At 35.1% G+C, this 16,592-nt stretch overlaps 1 protein-coding gene across 1 annotated transcript; it reads right to left on the minus strand.

Annotated features, from left to right (window-relative positions):
* Positions 1-9,888: 9,888 nt before the first annotated feature.
* Positions 9,889-13,261, minus strand: LOC311081459 (uncharacterized protein). The gene is made up of 2 exons (XM_084111997.1): positions 12,272-13,261; positions 9,889-11,383 (listed from the first exon to the last, which is right to left on the minus strand). The coding sequence occupies exons 1-2, from the start codon at positions 12,446-12,448 to the stop codon at positions 10,541-10,543; spliced, it is 1,020 nt and encodes a 339-aa protein (XP_083968123.1). The 5' UTR covers positions 12,449-13,261; the 3' UTR covers positions 9,889-10,540.
* Positions 13,262-16,592: the final 3,331 nt, after the last annotated feature.

Consider the following 16,592-nt stretch of genomic DNA (forward strand, 5'->3'; position numbering starts at 1 on the left):
ATATATATGGTTTTAAAGCTTTTTAACAGTTATAGCGCCACCTATGGTCCGATCTCCATAAAATTGTTTACTGTGACCTCAAATTGAACCCATACACATGTGTACTGAGTTTGGTGAAGATATCTCATTTACTTCTTGAGTTATAGCCATTTGAGTAAAATAGGCTCCTCCCACAACGATTTGCCACATTCTAGAATTATTTAATATGATTCTAGCATGATTTACTATCATATACCATGTTCCAGAATGATTTATTAGGATTCTAGCATGATTTACCTTGATACACCTCATTTCAGTATTATTTACTATGATTTACAATGTTTCTAGCATGATTAACCACATTACTAGCAATTATGTGAAGTGTCAGTGCAAATGAGGTGATGAACACTGACAAAATATTATTGTGTTATAATAGTTAGTTATATACGTGATTTTTAGTGTGTGTCCAAGTATGAATGCAAAAGCACATGTAAAAGCTCCAAAACTCTGGAATAGCCTTCCTGATACTGTTCGTTGCTCAGACTCGCTCTCCCAGTTTAAAACTAGATTAAAGTCGCATCTCTTCAGCCAGGCATTCATATAATATTTTTAATCTTACAGTTCAAATTACAATCCGGCCTCTAGTTAATAAACGCCAGAGGAGAACTGGCCCCCGACTGAGCCTGGGTTCTCCCAAGGTTTTTTTTTTTCTCCATTGGGTCACCTGATGGAGTTTTAGGACACTATTAGGTCACTTGATGGAGTTTTTCGGTTCCTTGCCACTGTTGCCTTTGGCTTGCTCAGTTGGGGATATTCTGGGGATATCTAATTTGATTTTATCAATAAATTCCACTAGAAACAAACCTTGTTGTATTATTTTAATTTAATACTGTGAAGCTGCTTTGATACAATCTGTATTGTGAAAAGCGCTATACAAATATACTTGACTTGACTTGACTTGACTTAAAATATTTCATTATTGAGTAGAATGGCCAGCAGAGGGCACTAGAAGACCACTTATTGGCTCACTTTCACTTTAAACCAGTTTTCTGCACTAAAGCAAACCAGTTTTTCCATGTTAACTCAATGCATGCTTACACACACACACACACACACACACACACACACACACACACACACACACACACACAGTTTAGTTAACCATGATTTACCATGATATACCACGTTCTAGTATTATTTACCAGGAGATAAACGACAATCTAGTATTATTTACTTTGATTTACCATGTTTCTAGCCTGATTTATCACATTACTAGCAATTATTTGAAGTGTCAGTGCAAATAAAGTGATTAACACTGACAAAATATGATTGTGTTATAAAAGTTATTGCTATATAAGTGATTTTTTTAGTGTGTATTCAAGTATGAATGCAAGCACATGTTGAAATATTTCATTAATAAGTAGAATGGCCAGCAGAGGGCAGTAGAAGACCACTTATTGGCTCACTTTCACTTTAAACCAGTTTTCTGCACTAAAGCAAACCAGTTTATCCATGTTAACTCAATGCATGCTTACACACACACACACACACACACACACACACACACACACACACACACACACACACACACACACACACACACACACACACACACACACACAGACACACACACACAGCATAGTTAACCATGATTTACCATGATTTACCACATTACTAGCAATTATTTGAAGTGTCAGTGCAAATAAAGTGATTAACACTGACAAAATATGATTGTGTTATAATAGTTATTGCTATATAAGTGATTTTTAGTGTGTATTCAAGTATAAATGCAAGCACATGTGGAAAAATTTAATTAATAAGTAGAATGGCCAGCAGAGGGCAGTAGAAGACCACTTATTGGCTCACTTTCACTTTAAACCTCATGATTTTGACCAGTTTTCTGCACTAAAGCAAACCAGTGTTTCCATGTTAACTCAATAATGCATACTTGCTACATATGCTACACACAATAATGCTACACACACACACACACACACACACACACACACACAAATGTTTTAGTGATATTGGTGTCACATTCACCTTCATCACATTCACCTTCTGTCTTCATCACATTCACTATCTGTCGTCATCACCTGCACCTGCTCCTCATCACCCTCCTCATCATCACCTGCTCCTCATCATCATAACCGTCACCTGTTGTCCTTGTCTTGATCTGTGTATTTAAGTTCCCCTCTCATCCATTATCATTGTCGGTTATTGTTTGTGCACTAGCACTCTGTTATGTTTGTTTTCATGTTGGAAAATAAAACCTTTGTTATATTTGTACCACACACACACACACACACACACACACACACACACACACACACACACACACACACACACACACACCATCATTTATCATGATTTACCATGGCTGATACCAATACCAATATGAGAAAATGACTATTTTAAACAGCGGGGGGCAGTAAAATACCACTTATTGGCTTAACATGCCATTAATTCATATCATTTTCACCTTTTTAACTGTTATAGAGGCAAATTTTGTCCGATCTGTCTGAAAATTTTCATGCTTGTTCAGGGTGATATTTCACACGTTCTGACTTGTTTTTAAGAAGGTCTGAGCATTGATTAAAGAGATATAGGCTTTCGGGGACACTTGGTAAAGGCCAGATTTTGAAGTGAACCTATTATAGCTATCCAAATGAAGTAGTTCAACTTTTTCTGACAATTATTGATCTAGTGAGTCCAGAGAATTGTATTGCACTAGTTTTGAACATTATGATATGAAAATTATATGATCAGAGATGGAAAAGACCATTTACAGCCAATACAGGCAGTTTACCATAGGAAATATATGATTTTAAAGCTTTTTAACAGTTATAGCGCCACCTATCGTCCGATCTCCATAGAATTTTTCATGCTTGTTAATGATGTTATGTCACATATGCTGACCACTTTTTGTGAAGTTCTGAGTTTTTATTTAGGATTTATAGGCTTTTTAATGTATTTTGACACGCCCATTTTATAAATGACCCTATTAGAGCCATCCAAATGCAAAAGTTCAACTTTTTTTTGATAGTTTTTGATCTAGAGAGTCCAGAGAATTGTCCTAGACTGGTCTGGTTCCGATCGGGCGAAAAACCTAGGACTAGTTCGCAAAAGTAGGTTTTTAACATGTTTGCGAATATTTAATGAACGGTTTGATTGACAGCAATGGTTCTTGAGGCAAAGTTGTTCAGGATGAGGAGATCTATCAAATGATATGCATATTGTGTGGATATTTGTAACACCACGTGATTACAGAGCCATAAAACTCGTTAGCGCCAACTAGTGGCCGATTTCTTTCAAAATTCTTACAGACCTCTAGGGCCTTGAGTCGAACATGCCCATCGAGTTTCGTTCCGATCGGCCTCCGTTAACCTTGTCTAATAGGTGCTCAAATTTCATTGGCCGATGGCGGCCATGTTTTTTGAGATACGCCAATGTCCTCATACACATACATGGCACCTTGGACCAAGACACTGCATACCAATTTTCAAGTCAATCGGACTAACGGTCAGGTGGTTATAGCCTGTTTTATGTTTTTTTCATGTTATAGCGCCACCATGTGGCCAATCGCCGCGGTTTTTTTACTGTGACCTCAGATTGACCTCTTACACATGTGTACCAAGTTTGGTGAAGATACCTCATTTACTTCTGGAGTTATAGCCATTTTAGTAAAATAGGCCCTGCCCACGACGTACGTTTTGGCGCCCTTTAGCGTCCGTGAATCGAAATTTCAACTTTTTTTCGATAGTTTTTGATATTCAGACTCAAGAGAACATTTCTGCACTGGATTGGTTCCGATCGGGCGAAAAACCTAGGACTAGTTCGCAAAAGTAGGTTTTTGACAAAATTCAAAATGGCGGAAAATCTATCATGGCGGAAATGAAATCGGAGATATACGTTTTGTTCATCAGGCGTCCAGCTTTCCAATGATATAAGACACTTGAGTCTACGACATACGGTCTAGTAGTTATGAGCAGTTTTGCGCTTTTGGTTGCTATAGCGCCACCTATGGGCCAATCGGGGTCATACTTTTATAGGTTCTCCCCAAATTGAGGACTACCATTTGGCCAAGTTTCAAGGTTCCAGCTCTTACGGTTTGGTCTGCACGATGCGTTTAAGGGGAAAATAATAATAATAATAATAATAATAATAAAAATTAAAGCTGCAAGCAGCATTTATCGGGGTTCAAGCAGTTAAGGCCTTTAAGGCATTTAAGCACAAAAGCATCAAAAGTCATTAAGATTTATTTAGCAAGCATGTAAACACTGACATAATAGATGGAAAAGACCATTTACAGCCAATACAGGCAAATTGCCATGGGATATATATGGTTTTAAAGCTTTTTAACAGTTATAGCGCCACCTATGGTCCGATCTCCATAAAATTGTTTATTGTGACCTCAAATTGAACCCATACACATGTGTACTGATTTTGGTGAAGATATCTCATTTACTTCTTGAGTTATAGCCATTTGAGTAAAATAGGCTCCTCCCACAACGATTTGCCACATTCAAGAATTATTTAATATGATTCTAGCATGATTTACTATCATATACCATGTTCCAGAATGATTTATTAGGATTCTAGCATGATTTACCTTGATACACCTCATTTCAGTATTATTTACTATGATTTACAATGTTTCTAGCATGATTAACCACATTACTAGCAATTATGTGAAGTGTCAGTGCAAATGAGGTGATGAACACTGACAAAATATTATTGTGTTATAATAGTTAGTTATATACGTGATTTTTAGTGTGTGTCCAAGTATGAATGCAAAAGCACATGTAAAATATTTCATTATTAAGTAGAATGGCCAGCAGAGGGCACTAGAAGACCACTTATTGGCTCACTTTCACTTTAAACCAGTTTTCTGCACTAAAGCAAACCAGTTTTTCCATGTTAACTCAATGCATGCTTACACACACACACACACACACACACACACACACACACACACACACACACACACACACACACACAGCATAGTTAACCATGATTTACCATGATATACCACGTTCTAGTATTATTTACCAGGAGATAAACGACAATCTAGTATTATTTACTTTGATTTACCATGTTTCTAGCCTGATTTATCACATTACTAGCAATTATTTGAAGTGTCAGTGCAAATAAAGTGATTAACACTGACAAAATATGATTGTGTTATAATAGTTATTGCTATATAAGTGATTTTTTAGTGTGTATTCAAGTATAAATGCAAGCACATGTGGAAATATTTAATTAATAAGTAGAATGGCCAGCAGAGGGCACTAGAAGACCACTTATTGGCTCACTTTCACTTTAAACTTCATGATTTTCACCATTTTTCTGTACTAAAGCAAACCAGTTTTTCCATTTTAACTCCATAATGCATGTTTACACACACACACACACACACACACACACACACACACACACACACACACACACACACAAAGACAAATGTTGTTGTTTTTTCAATGCTATTGGGATATGTCATTATGAAAATATATTTCAATGGTCTATAAACATTTCACAAAGTCTTTGTAAGCTATTAATCAGATTATTCAGAATTTATTTAGAAACCTAAGACTACACACACACATTATGTTGTAGATACAGATATTTGAAATATATGATGTGATCAAACTGTCAATACTAATACTTTAACAGATGGATTTTGAGTAAATGTAATTGTAAATGTTAAAATAGGGATTTTATAAAGTCTAAATATAAATTATAGAACAATATGACAAAATGACTATTTTAAACAGCAGGGGGCAGTAAAATACCACTTATTGGCTTAATATGCCATTAATTCATATCATTTTCACCTTTTTAACTGTTACAGAGGCAAATTTTGTCCGATCTGTCTGAAATTTTTCATCCTTGTTCAGGGTGATATTTCACACGTTCTGACTTGTTTTTAAGAAGGTCTGAGCATTGATTAAAGAGATATAGGCTTTCGGGGACACTTGGTAAAGGCCACATTTTGAAGTGAACCTATTATAGCTATCCAAATGAAGAAGTTCAACTTTTTCTGACAACTATTGTTCTAGTGAGTCCAGAGAATGGTTATGCGATAGTTTTTAACATTATGATATGAAAATTATATGATCAGACATGGAAAAGACCATTTACAGCCAATACAGGCAGTTTGCCATAGGAAATATATGGTTTAAAAGCCTTTTAACTGTTATAGCGCCACCTTTGGTCCGATCTCCATAAAATGTTGCATGCTTGTTAATGATATTATGTCACATATGCTCACCAACTTTTGTGAAGTTATGAGTTTTCATTTAGGATTTATAGGGTTTTTAGTGTATTTTGCCACGCCCATTTTATAAATGACCCTATTACAGCCATCCAAATGCAAAAGTTCAACTTTTTTTTGATAATTATTGATCTAGAGAGTCCAGAGAATTGTCCTAGACTGGTCTGGTTCCGATCGGGCAAAAAACCTAGGACTAGTTCGCAAAAGTAGGTTTTTAACATATTCATGAATAATTAATGAACAGTTTGATTGACAGCAATGGTTCTTGAGGCAAAGTTGTTCAGGATGAGGAGATCTATCAAATGATATGCATATTGTGTGGATATTTGTAACACCACGTGATTACAGAGCCGTAAAACTCGTTAGCGCCAACTAGTGGCCGATTTCTTTTAAAATTCTTACAGACCTCTAGGGCCATGAGCCGAACATGCCCATTGAGTTTCGTTTCGATCGGCCTCCGTTAACCTTGTCTAATAGGTGCTCAAACTTCATTGGCCGATGGCGGCCATGTTTTTTGAGATACGCCAATGTCCTCATACACATACATGGCACCTTGGACCAAGACACTGCATACCAATTTTCAAGTCAATCGGACTAACGGTCAGGTGGTTATAGCCTGATTTATGTTTTTTTCATGTTATAGCGCCACCATGAGGCCAATCGTCGCGATTTTTTTACTGTGACCCCAGATTGAACTCATACACATGTGTACCAAGTTTGGTGAAGATACCTCATTTACTTTGGGAGTTATAGCCATTTTAATAAAATAGGCCCCTCCCACAACGTACGTTTTGGCGCCCCTTAGCGACCGTGAATCGAAATTTCAACTTTTTTTCGATAATTATTGATATTCAGTCTCCAGAGAACATTTCTGCACTGGTTTGGTACCAATCGGGTAAAAAACCAGGGACTAGTTCGCAAAAGTAGGTTTTTGACAAAATTCAAAATGGCGGAAAATCTATCATGGCGGAAATAAAATCGGAGATATACGTTTTGTTCGTCAGGCGTCCAGCTTTCCAATGATATAAGACACTTGAGTCTACGACATACGGTCTAGGAGTTATGAGCAGTTTTGCGCTTTTGGTTGTTATAGCGCCACCTATGGGCCAATCGGGGTCATAATCTCTGAACCTTCCCTCGATTTTTGTACTACCATCTGGCAAAGTTTCAAAGTTCCAGCTCTTACGGTTTGGGCTGCACGATGCGTTTTACGGCAGAATAATAATAATAATAATAATAATTAAAGCTGCTAGCAGCATTTATCGGGGTTCAAGCAGTTAAGGCCTTTAAGGCATTTAAGCATTTAAGACATTAAGATTTATTGAGAAAGCTTTTAACCACTGAAATAATAGATGGAAAAGTCCATTTACAGCCAATACAGGCAATTTACCATAGGAAATATGTTTTTCAAAGCTTTTTGACAGATTTACCATGATTTACCACATTACTAGCAATTATGTGAAGTGTCAGTGTAAATGAAGTGATAAACACTGACAAAATATGATTGTGTTATAATATTTATTGTTATATAAGTGATTTTTTAGTGTGTGTCCAAGTATGAATGCAAAAGCTCATGTGAAAATATTTCATTAATAAAAGTTAATAAGTAGAATGGCCAGCAGAGGGCACTAGAAGACTACTTATTGGCTCACTTTAACTTTAAACCTCATGATTTTCACCAGTTTTCTGCACTAAAGCAAACCAGTTTTTCCATGTTAACTCAATAATGCATGCTTACACACACACACACACACACACACACACACACACACACACACACACACACACACAGTTTACCATGATTTACCATGATATACCACGTTCTAGAATGATTTATCAGGAGATAAACCACATTCTAGTATTATTTACTATGATTTACCATGTTTCTAGCGTGATTTACCACATAACTAGCAATTATGTGAAGTGTCAGTGCAAATGAAGTTATAAACACTGACAAAATATGATTTTGTTATAATAGTTATTGTTATATAAGTGATTTGCACAAAGCACATGTGAAAATATTTCATAAGTAGAATGGTCAGCAGAGGGCACTAGAAGACCACTTATTGGCTCAGTTTCACTTTATTTTCATTATTTTTACCAGTTTTCTGCACTAAAGCAAACCAGTTTCTCCATGTTAACTCAATAATGCATGCTTACACACACACAATATTGACCAAAATAATCGTGATTATGATTTTTGCTATAATCGAGCAGCCCTGCTCCCAGTGGATACATGCGCGTCTGCGGATTTTGCTTATAGGTTTCGTGCTGTACAACGTTGTAACTATTTGTTTGCTAATTTGTTGTGTAAGTGGTGAAGATCATTGAATTTTATGTATTATCGGTGTTGTAGTGATGGGAAGTTTGTATCATTTTATTGACGAACCAATCGTATTCGAGTTATTTAGTTTATTTAAGTGTATTAAACTTTTAACATCCAAATTCCACCCAACACATCTACCTACGCAATGTTGATCATATTCCGAATTAAAACATCATTATAATGCTGGCAAAGATACTAGGAACATAATGGATTTACCTTCAGAGTTTTTCGTTCATTTGTCACGTGCAGACGCAATAAACAGATCGTTCATAAATCGTCACTAAGAATAAATACCTGTAGTCTATGTGGTATATCGTATTTCTTGTTTTTTCGTTGTTATTGGGCGCCGCAGTCCCTGGGTTTACTTTTCTGAATGAAATGGTGGTCTTTTACGTTGTATGTTGCACTTTGCCCCTACTTGTCTGGATGTGTATTGTTTCAGTGACACACATTTTAAAGTAGCACCAGGTAACTTTTCAACCTTCATAATATATTTCCAAGACTCTTGTGATGGTACATCGACTTAAAATAGGTTGAATGACACGTCTGCCATAGCCTGACGGGGTCTGTATCGTTTTTAATCGTACTTTTAAACTTCGGGTTTCGGGTAGTAACCCGCGAGAACAAAAAGAACTACAAAATTCGACTGCTTTACGGCATAGGCTACCTCACTTCCCCCAACACGTCCTCACATGCTATTGGCCTTGTAAATAACGTTATATTGCTTATATTGTACATCACTCGGACAAGCTTTCACTCGTTGGTGTGAGCTAAAAAGCACCTGGCGTTCTTGTTGATGGATTAGTAGACATCTTTGGAGGCTAGCTGTGCTTGTTCGATGTCCGACGATTTGTAACGCGTTGTGTTTATTCCCCAATCGAACTCGTGTAACTGTCTGTCACATGTTCTACCGTCCACAGCATTACTTGATAGACAAAAATAGGACAAGAATGAGCATCAAACAGAAACAACTCGCTTACGGGGTGTTCGAGGCGCACATACAATACAGACTGCCGACAGTTCAACAGGGCACGCACAGCTCTTAAAGGGGCCACACCTTATTTCCACTCGTTACAGCTTCCATCCGACTGAACAGGGACCGACAGGGGATCAGGCCGTGAGTGAAGAGACTGCTGCGTGAGTGGTATTTACGACAGTAACGTTAATTACAAGTAGTCCACAGCGACTCTAGGGGTCGTTGTTTGACCAAAACAGAAATCTTACCTAGTGGGGATTTAACTGTAATGCAAAATGGTTATTACAATATTTGGCATTATTCAAACGTGAGATTTTTCTTTTCTTTTTTTTTGAAAATGTAGTAAACAGTTTAAAGTAAAACAAATTGTCTTTGGACAACATGTTTGTGAAGGAGTTTAAAGAAAATATTGTGGCATTGAATATTGCTGTTGAATTTTTTTATTTTTCAGAACCAGATCATTTATGAACATTAAATAACATTAAGGAACACATGAATTATCAAGTTATCAAAATAAATGGAAAAGCAAAGTGTTAGTTAACAATTGTGTAAAAAAAAAAAAGAAAGAAAAAAGATTCATTGTCAGGGTAAAATTGGAAATAAAAAAGTCTTCAAATATTAGGTGAACAGAAGTTATAATAAAACAATAAATTAAAGTGTAAGAATTAAAGTGATAGAACAAAAACATTTGTACATTAACAGACTGAATTATAAAACATACAATTATAGAACACATGTTAGTTAGGCCTACAATAAATGTATCAGAGTATAATCAAAACAGTTTAACGGTTAATAATAATAATAATTTTCAGGTTGTACAATGAAATAAAATAAAATAAAATACCATGACTATGTATTAATGTATGTTTGTGTATGTTATGTCTGTAATGTGTATGTCTAAAGGGTTAGTTCATTACTAACCCTAACCCTAACTTACCGTTTATTGTGCCTTAAAGGGATTGTTCACCTAACCATGGTGACATGTCTACTGATCTTTGGGGGGTTTTGTTTGTTTTGGTTCTACTTCTACGTGTTGTGTAGGAGAAGAATTTCTTTTATCACCTGGGACTTTTGATTCTGAGGTTTGAGAGAATGACACTAAATCTGTGACGGTGCAAAGTTCGCCATCTATGTCATGTGTTGAGGCGACTTCAATTGTGTTGATTGATTGATTCATTTCTATGACATGATTGTCGTCTGTGTAAGTCACAGTCACAGGCCCACATGTTAAAAGAAATTCTTCAATGTCCTGTGCATCTAGGAATTGTGTGCTTTGTTTTCTAATGAATCTAGTCAGCACAGAATTTGCAATTGTCAATGACAGCTCATTCTCTTCAAGCTTCAAAATCAATGTGCCATTACATTTTGAAATGTAACTCTCCTGTTTCCTCAGTATCTTACAGGTAGTGCACCTGTGAAAATTTAACTTTGTGTTGAAGTCTGATTGTGTGCTGTGACACTTGGGACACAGTTTTTTCATGGAAATTGTGCTGCCCTCTATTGTTTGTGTAATTGTGTTCGTTTGTGTATCAACATCTTCTGTGTCTGATGTGGTGGGCAATACAACTGTTGTGTTTTGTTGTGTAATTTTTGTGTTTCTTGTGGTTGTCAGGTATGTTTTACCACTAAATGTTCTGGTTGACAGGTTTGTAAATTCGTAAGTTGTACCAATTTTTACCATATCTATCTGATTGTCCCATAGGGACAGCTGAATCATTCCTGTTTGGTCTCCTATTCTGCAGGACTTGACTTCGCTCTCTGTGTCCCGGATGGTCATCATGGTGCTTGTTTTGTTGAGGCTCGAAATTGTTGCGTTGAGTTTCAAAACCTGTAAAGTAGAGTAAATAGTTAATAATTTATTTAAAACAAACAACCTATAACCAGTGTGTTTGAGTGCCACATTTTAAACTATAAGGTGTTACTGAAGAACAGTGAGTAGTGAAATTCCTCAGGATAAACATGTTATTCACAACTATCAGAAATCATAACAGCTGTGGTTTATATATATATATATATATATATATATATATATATATATATATATATATATAGTTCACTACTATATATATATATATATATATATATATATATATATATACATACACACATACATACATACACACACACAAAATTATTTTAATAAAGACTGTTTATTTGTGGAATAACATTTGTGAAATACTTTATTCATGGCATACTGTAAGTTAAAACCATGTAGTTTTTTTATGCCTCTTTACAAACATTTTGCAGATTCTGTAAATTGTATGTAAACATTTGTTACAATTTGTATTTCAATTTAAAGCAGTATAGTTATGATGGTTAAATATTATGGTTTGGTTTAAAAGATAGGTTTAAGACTAAACCAGGATTAGGTTTTAGTTCAAATAGGAGTTTTAAGTAGCTTTTATAATTTGCCTTTTTAAAAAACGTACTGGTGTGCATCTTGAGACAAAACAATGGCACTGACCTATTTTAATGTCCTATTTGATGTCAAAAGTAAGGCATAATCCTGGGTTAATATAAGCCCTGTCTGTGAAACTGGGTTTGAAAGTTTTAGTATATAAACATTACATAATATTAATAATTAAAAAAATCATAATATAATACATTTATTGTATCTAGGCTACAGCTTTATGATATATTAGTTAAATGGATCATTTAATAAGCTTTATTTTTTATTTCTACATTATTATATCACAACTTTATATTATTCACTTACCGTTTGGCGACTTGGCATTTTGGATATGTCAGCTATGTTCAGCTGAGTCTCTTGAGGAGGTTTGCAGGGGAAGTCCAGTCCACTTGTCACGTCTACAGTTGTTTCTCGTGTGCATTGTACGTCGAAATCTTCGTTGTGAGCTAAAAAGTAGAGTACGTAGATGTATTGTGAGTTCATTTATATGGGAACAATAAGAAAACAGGTAGTCCATTTTGTAATTGTATTCATTATAAATGTAGCAATTATATTGGGTACAGAAATGTAAATGTAACAACTGATGATCAGTATGAATTTAATATACAGGGTGGGCCATTTATATGGATACACCGTAATAACATGGGAATGGTTGGTGATATTAAAGTCCTGTTTGTGGTACATTAGTATATGTGAGAGGGCAAACTCCTCAAGATGGGTGGTGCCCCCTCACATATACTAATGTGCCACAAACAGGACTTTCATATCACCAACCATTCCCATGTTATTACGGTGTATCCATATAAATGGCCCACCCTGTAGAATAAGCTTTGCAGTTTTGTTTGATTAACATGAATTACAGTAAGACAGTAGGTATTTATAATGTGAAGGCAATTAAGATAGAATTAATGCACAGATTGATACACATGATTTATTTTTGGACTCTTCGTGATCACTTGAGACACAATAGTTGCAGATATGGGTATTTTGACATGTTGTGTGTCCATCAATGTACATGGATACGCAAAAGATAATCAACTTGGACTTCGCGCTCTATCTGAATGTGATCCACTTTGTGAGTGAGCGTGCTTTGGGTGCGGTTGTGAGCGAGTAATTAAACACCACTGTCTTTTCCAGATGTAGTCTCGTTTAAAATCAATGGGTAACAGTTGACCGACTACGAAAAAAAAATGCAAATGATAATGTTTCTTGAATCACATGCTGAAGCGCAAGTGGTTCACGGATCAACTACGATCCGTTTAACCCCTTATTGAAAGTGGTACAGTTTGCAGGAACTATTCAAAAAAAATCCCGCTGTGTAATAACGAAGAGATATTCGTTGGATAAAACAATTGTTGTATAAAACCGTGGTTTCTTGTAAAGACAAAAAAGTTCGTATGACTTTCTCAATGGTAAAGCATAGGACGTAATATATCGTGTTTAATAGCTTTACAAAATATGTAGGTTATTTCTTGTAATTTAGCTTAATTGTGTATCAGTTAATAAACATTTAAATGTGTACTGTTTTTGGTACCAATTAATACATTTGTAATAGTTTGCATAGAATAAAATTATGTAGCCTAATGTTGATAAATGGGATAATAATCTTTTTTATTATTATTATTATTGTAAAGTTATACACATACTTACCAATTGTTTTTCTTGCATTTCTCAGTTTGACCGGGGTCTTGTTTCTCTCTGCCGTGATGATGCTGTTGTGTTTTTCAGGCGTGAAAAATACAGCCTGATGGTATTCTTGTCTCGATGTTTGTATTGTACAATTAAAATACCGATTATTTTTTTTTGATGTTTTTATTGGCGAAACTGAATGAAAATATCCAGTTATTGGGTCGTCTTCTTTGTTTGCGTTTTTCTCCATTTCTAAATGTTTCTTTAGAAGTGTTGCCGATTTGGCGGGCTGGTGTCTTCTTGAGCGCAATTGAAGCTGTTTTTGAATATTGCGGGTTTTATATTCGTATTTTTCAAATTGAGATGACGTATACGCCTGCTTGTTTTTGATTCGCTGAAATCCAGTTAATGTTTTTTTGTAAAGAAATGGCAGCCTATCAGATTAAAACTACGTTAGTTTGAATATAACATGATAAGATTTACAATCGAAATTACGTTTATAAAATGGATATCGTTTAAGAATAATGAATTTAATTTAAGTGTTTTTTTTTGTTTTTTTTTTTATGTAGATTTAAAAAAAAGGTACTGTATATGTTAGGCTATTTGATTTGTCATCAGATAAACTGATGTTAAACATTCTATTTTTTAAAAAAAGTTTTAGGGTTAGGCTATTGGTGATGGAATATTCGCATAGGATAGGACACAGGTTTGTATTATAAGAATGGGATAAATTTGAAATATTTGAGTGAGGTATAATGTCTTGGTGGACTATGGAATTATTCTTGTGCCAATAATAATGAACGTAGCTTTTCAAGAAACTAATGGAAATATAAATTGAAACTGAATAAAATATCTTTGAAACTGAAAAAGAATAAATCGCAGGCAAATTTTTTGACTTCGTTTTTAATACACTGCATGTTTTGCTAACTATTTCTCATATTTCAATCGCTGATCTGAACTTACAAATGCGCTTCCAGAGTTTTCATTTGCGCTTCTGAAGTTTTCGTTTACGCTTCTGGAGTTTTCGTTCGCCGTTCTGACACATTTCTCTCGTGGGGGTGGGGCTAGTGGCAGTGTGTTCTCATTGGCTACTGAGGTTTTGACTGGCAGCTTCTTCACCTGGAAGTGAAGACGTCAGTGTTGTGTTTACATGTGTGGATTTAAGCGGCTGTAATCGCAGCTTTCTATTTCATTTTAGTGATATTAAGTTAGGTTTGTTTTTTTAATTTTATCTGTATTTACCTGCTGCTACTACTTTGTCGACAGAAGCTTTTAGGAGCACAAGAGATCTATTCAGTCTATTCAGGTGTAATTGTACATTAAAGTACTGTATATAATACTTAAAATATTGTAGTGTCCAATGTTTTCAGAGAATATTTGTTTATTCCTGATTATTATTCTGCATGTTAGGCTCTGATTAGGTTGAGCTGTTACAATTTAAAGAGAATACTAGCAAACGTGTGTGATATATTCATCCGTCAAGAAAGTTTCACTTAAGGTAATCAAGGTTGGCAACCATGGCCATCACACTACTCATTGTTAGCATGATATACATTTACACCATCAAAATTAATGATCACTTAAATAAGAGGAATTTAAACAATATGAAAATTACAATACTGGCCTGCTGTCAGATGATACAGACCTCAAAGGGCATTTCCTTACATATGTCACCCAAAGAATGTTCTTGTTGCCATTTTTTTTTTTGATAATTGAATTTAGTTATTTCATTTAATTAATACTATCTTCTAACATTTAAAATTGTAAATATATTTTAACAGTCATCAACCGTTTCAGTTGTGACTTCTACAACCAGTTAAATGAATGTAATTGAAAATAATGAATTCCAATAAATGTACATTCTTTATTGTCACTAAAGCATATACACAAGCATCAGAGTGAAGGTCTTGGATGCAATTATGCTGTGACAGGAAAGACCAGAATCCACAAAACATTAACTGCATAATATACATGTAATGCACAGTATTCTCATGATATACATTACTATACAAAATGCACAATTACAAATACAGAATACATTTAAAAAATTCATATACATTTTCAATGTTGCAATGATTCTTTGAGCAGTTCCTGTTGCAGTACAAGTAACAAAGCAGTGACTGGACACAAGCAGTGCAAGGATAGTCCACCCAAAAACATGAGCATTCTCTCATCATTTACTCACCTTCATGCCATCCCAGATGTAAATGACTTTCTTCTTCACATAAACATAAACAAAGAGTTTTAAGGAAATAATCCTGTGAGTCCATAATACAAGTGGATTGTAACCCATGTACGTAAGACAGTTGGTCGGAAGTGATTTTTAATAGTTAAAACAGTTTACATTATTAGTATTTCTTTTATCTAGCCTGTTGTTTGACTTCAGAAGGCATTGATTCATCCACTGAGGTCGCATGGATTACCGTCACACTCACTGTGTGTGGTTTAAAGCGTCTTTAGGACTCACAGAGATGGATTACTTTCCTTACAATCTTAATTCGTGTTTATCTGTAGAAAGAAAGTAAAATGCATCTGGGACAGCATGAGGGTGAGTAAAATAAGTGAGAATTTTATTTTTGGGTGAACTATGCCCTTAACATTCATATGCTGTTGGTATGCTAATCCAAGATCAGTAATAATTAATAAGAATAAAGTGCAACCTCTTGTGTACTTGTGAACTGTGTTTGTTTTAATCTAGAGGAAATTAAAATATTTGCTAGTTTATAATATTAAAATAAAATAAATCAGGTGTCTGAAGATCAAGATCCCAGTCATTCAAAGGTGATGTGTCTGAACAGAGTAAGATTATTGTCTGATAGGGACAGTGGATCTCTGGTACTATCACTCCATCCTCTGTGTCAGCATCATAATTCTGTTTATGGAAAAGTTGCTCCACTCCCTGGAAAATGAGAGAGGAAATGTATTATAATCTAACAATACAATGCTTTGAACTCCCACATACAGTAACAAGTTGCAGACTTAAAATATTTATTCCAGA

The sequence above is a fragment of the Abramis brama genome (genome assembly GCF_963993115.1).
Source record: "Abramis brama genome assembly, chromosome: 4".
Lineage (NCBI taxonomy): Eukaryota > Metazoa > Chordata > Actinopteri > Cypriniformes > Leuciscidae > Abramis > Abramis brama.

Excerpts from the sequence above, each read along its gene's own strand:
- LOC311081459 (XM_084111997.1), bottom strand. The coding sequence starts at position 12,448 with ATGAACTCACAATACATCTACGTACTCTACTTTTTAGCTCACAACGAA. Across the intron at positions 11,384-12,271 it reads AAATGCCAAGTCGCCAAACG|GTTTTGAAACTCAACGCAAC; the intron begins GTAAGTGAATAA and ends TCTACTTTACAG.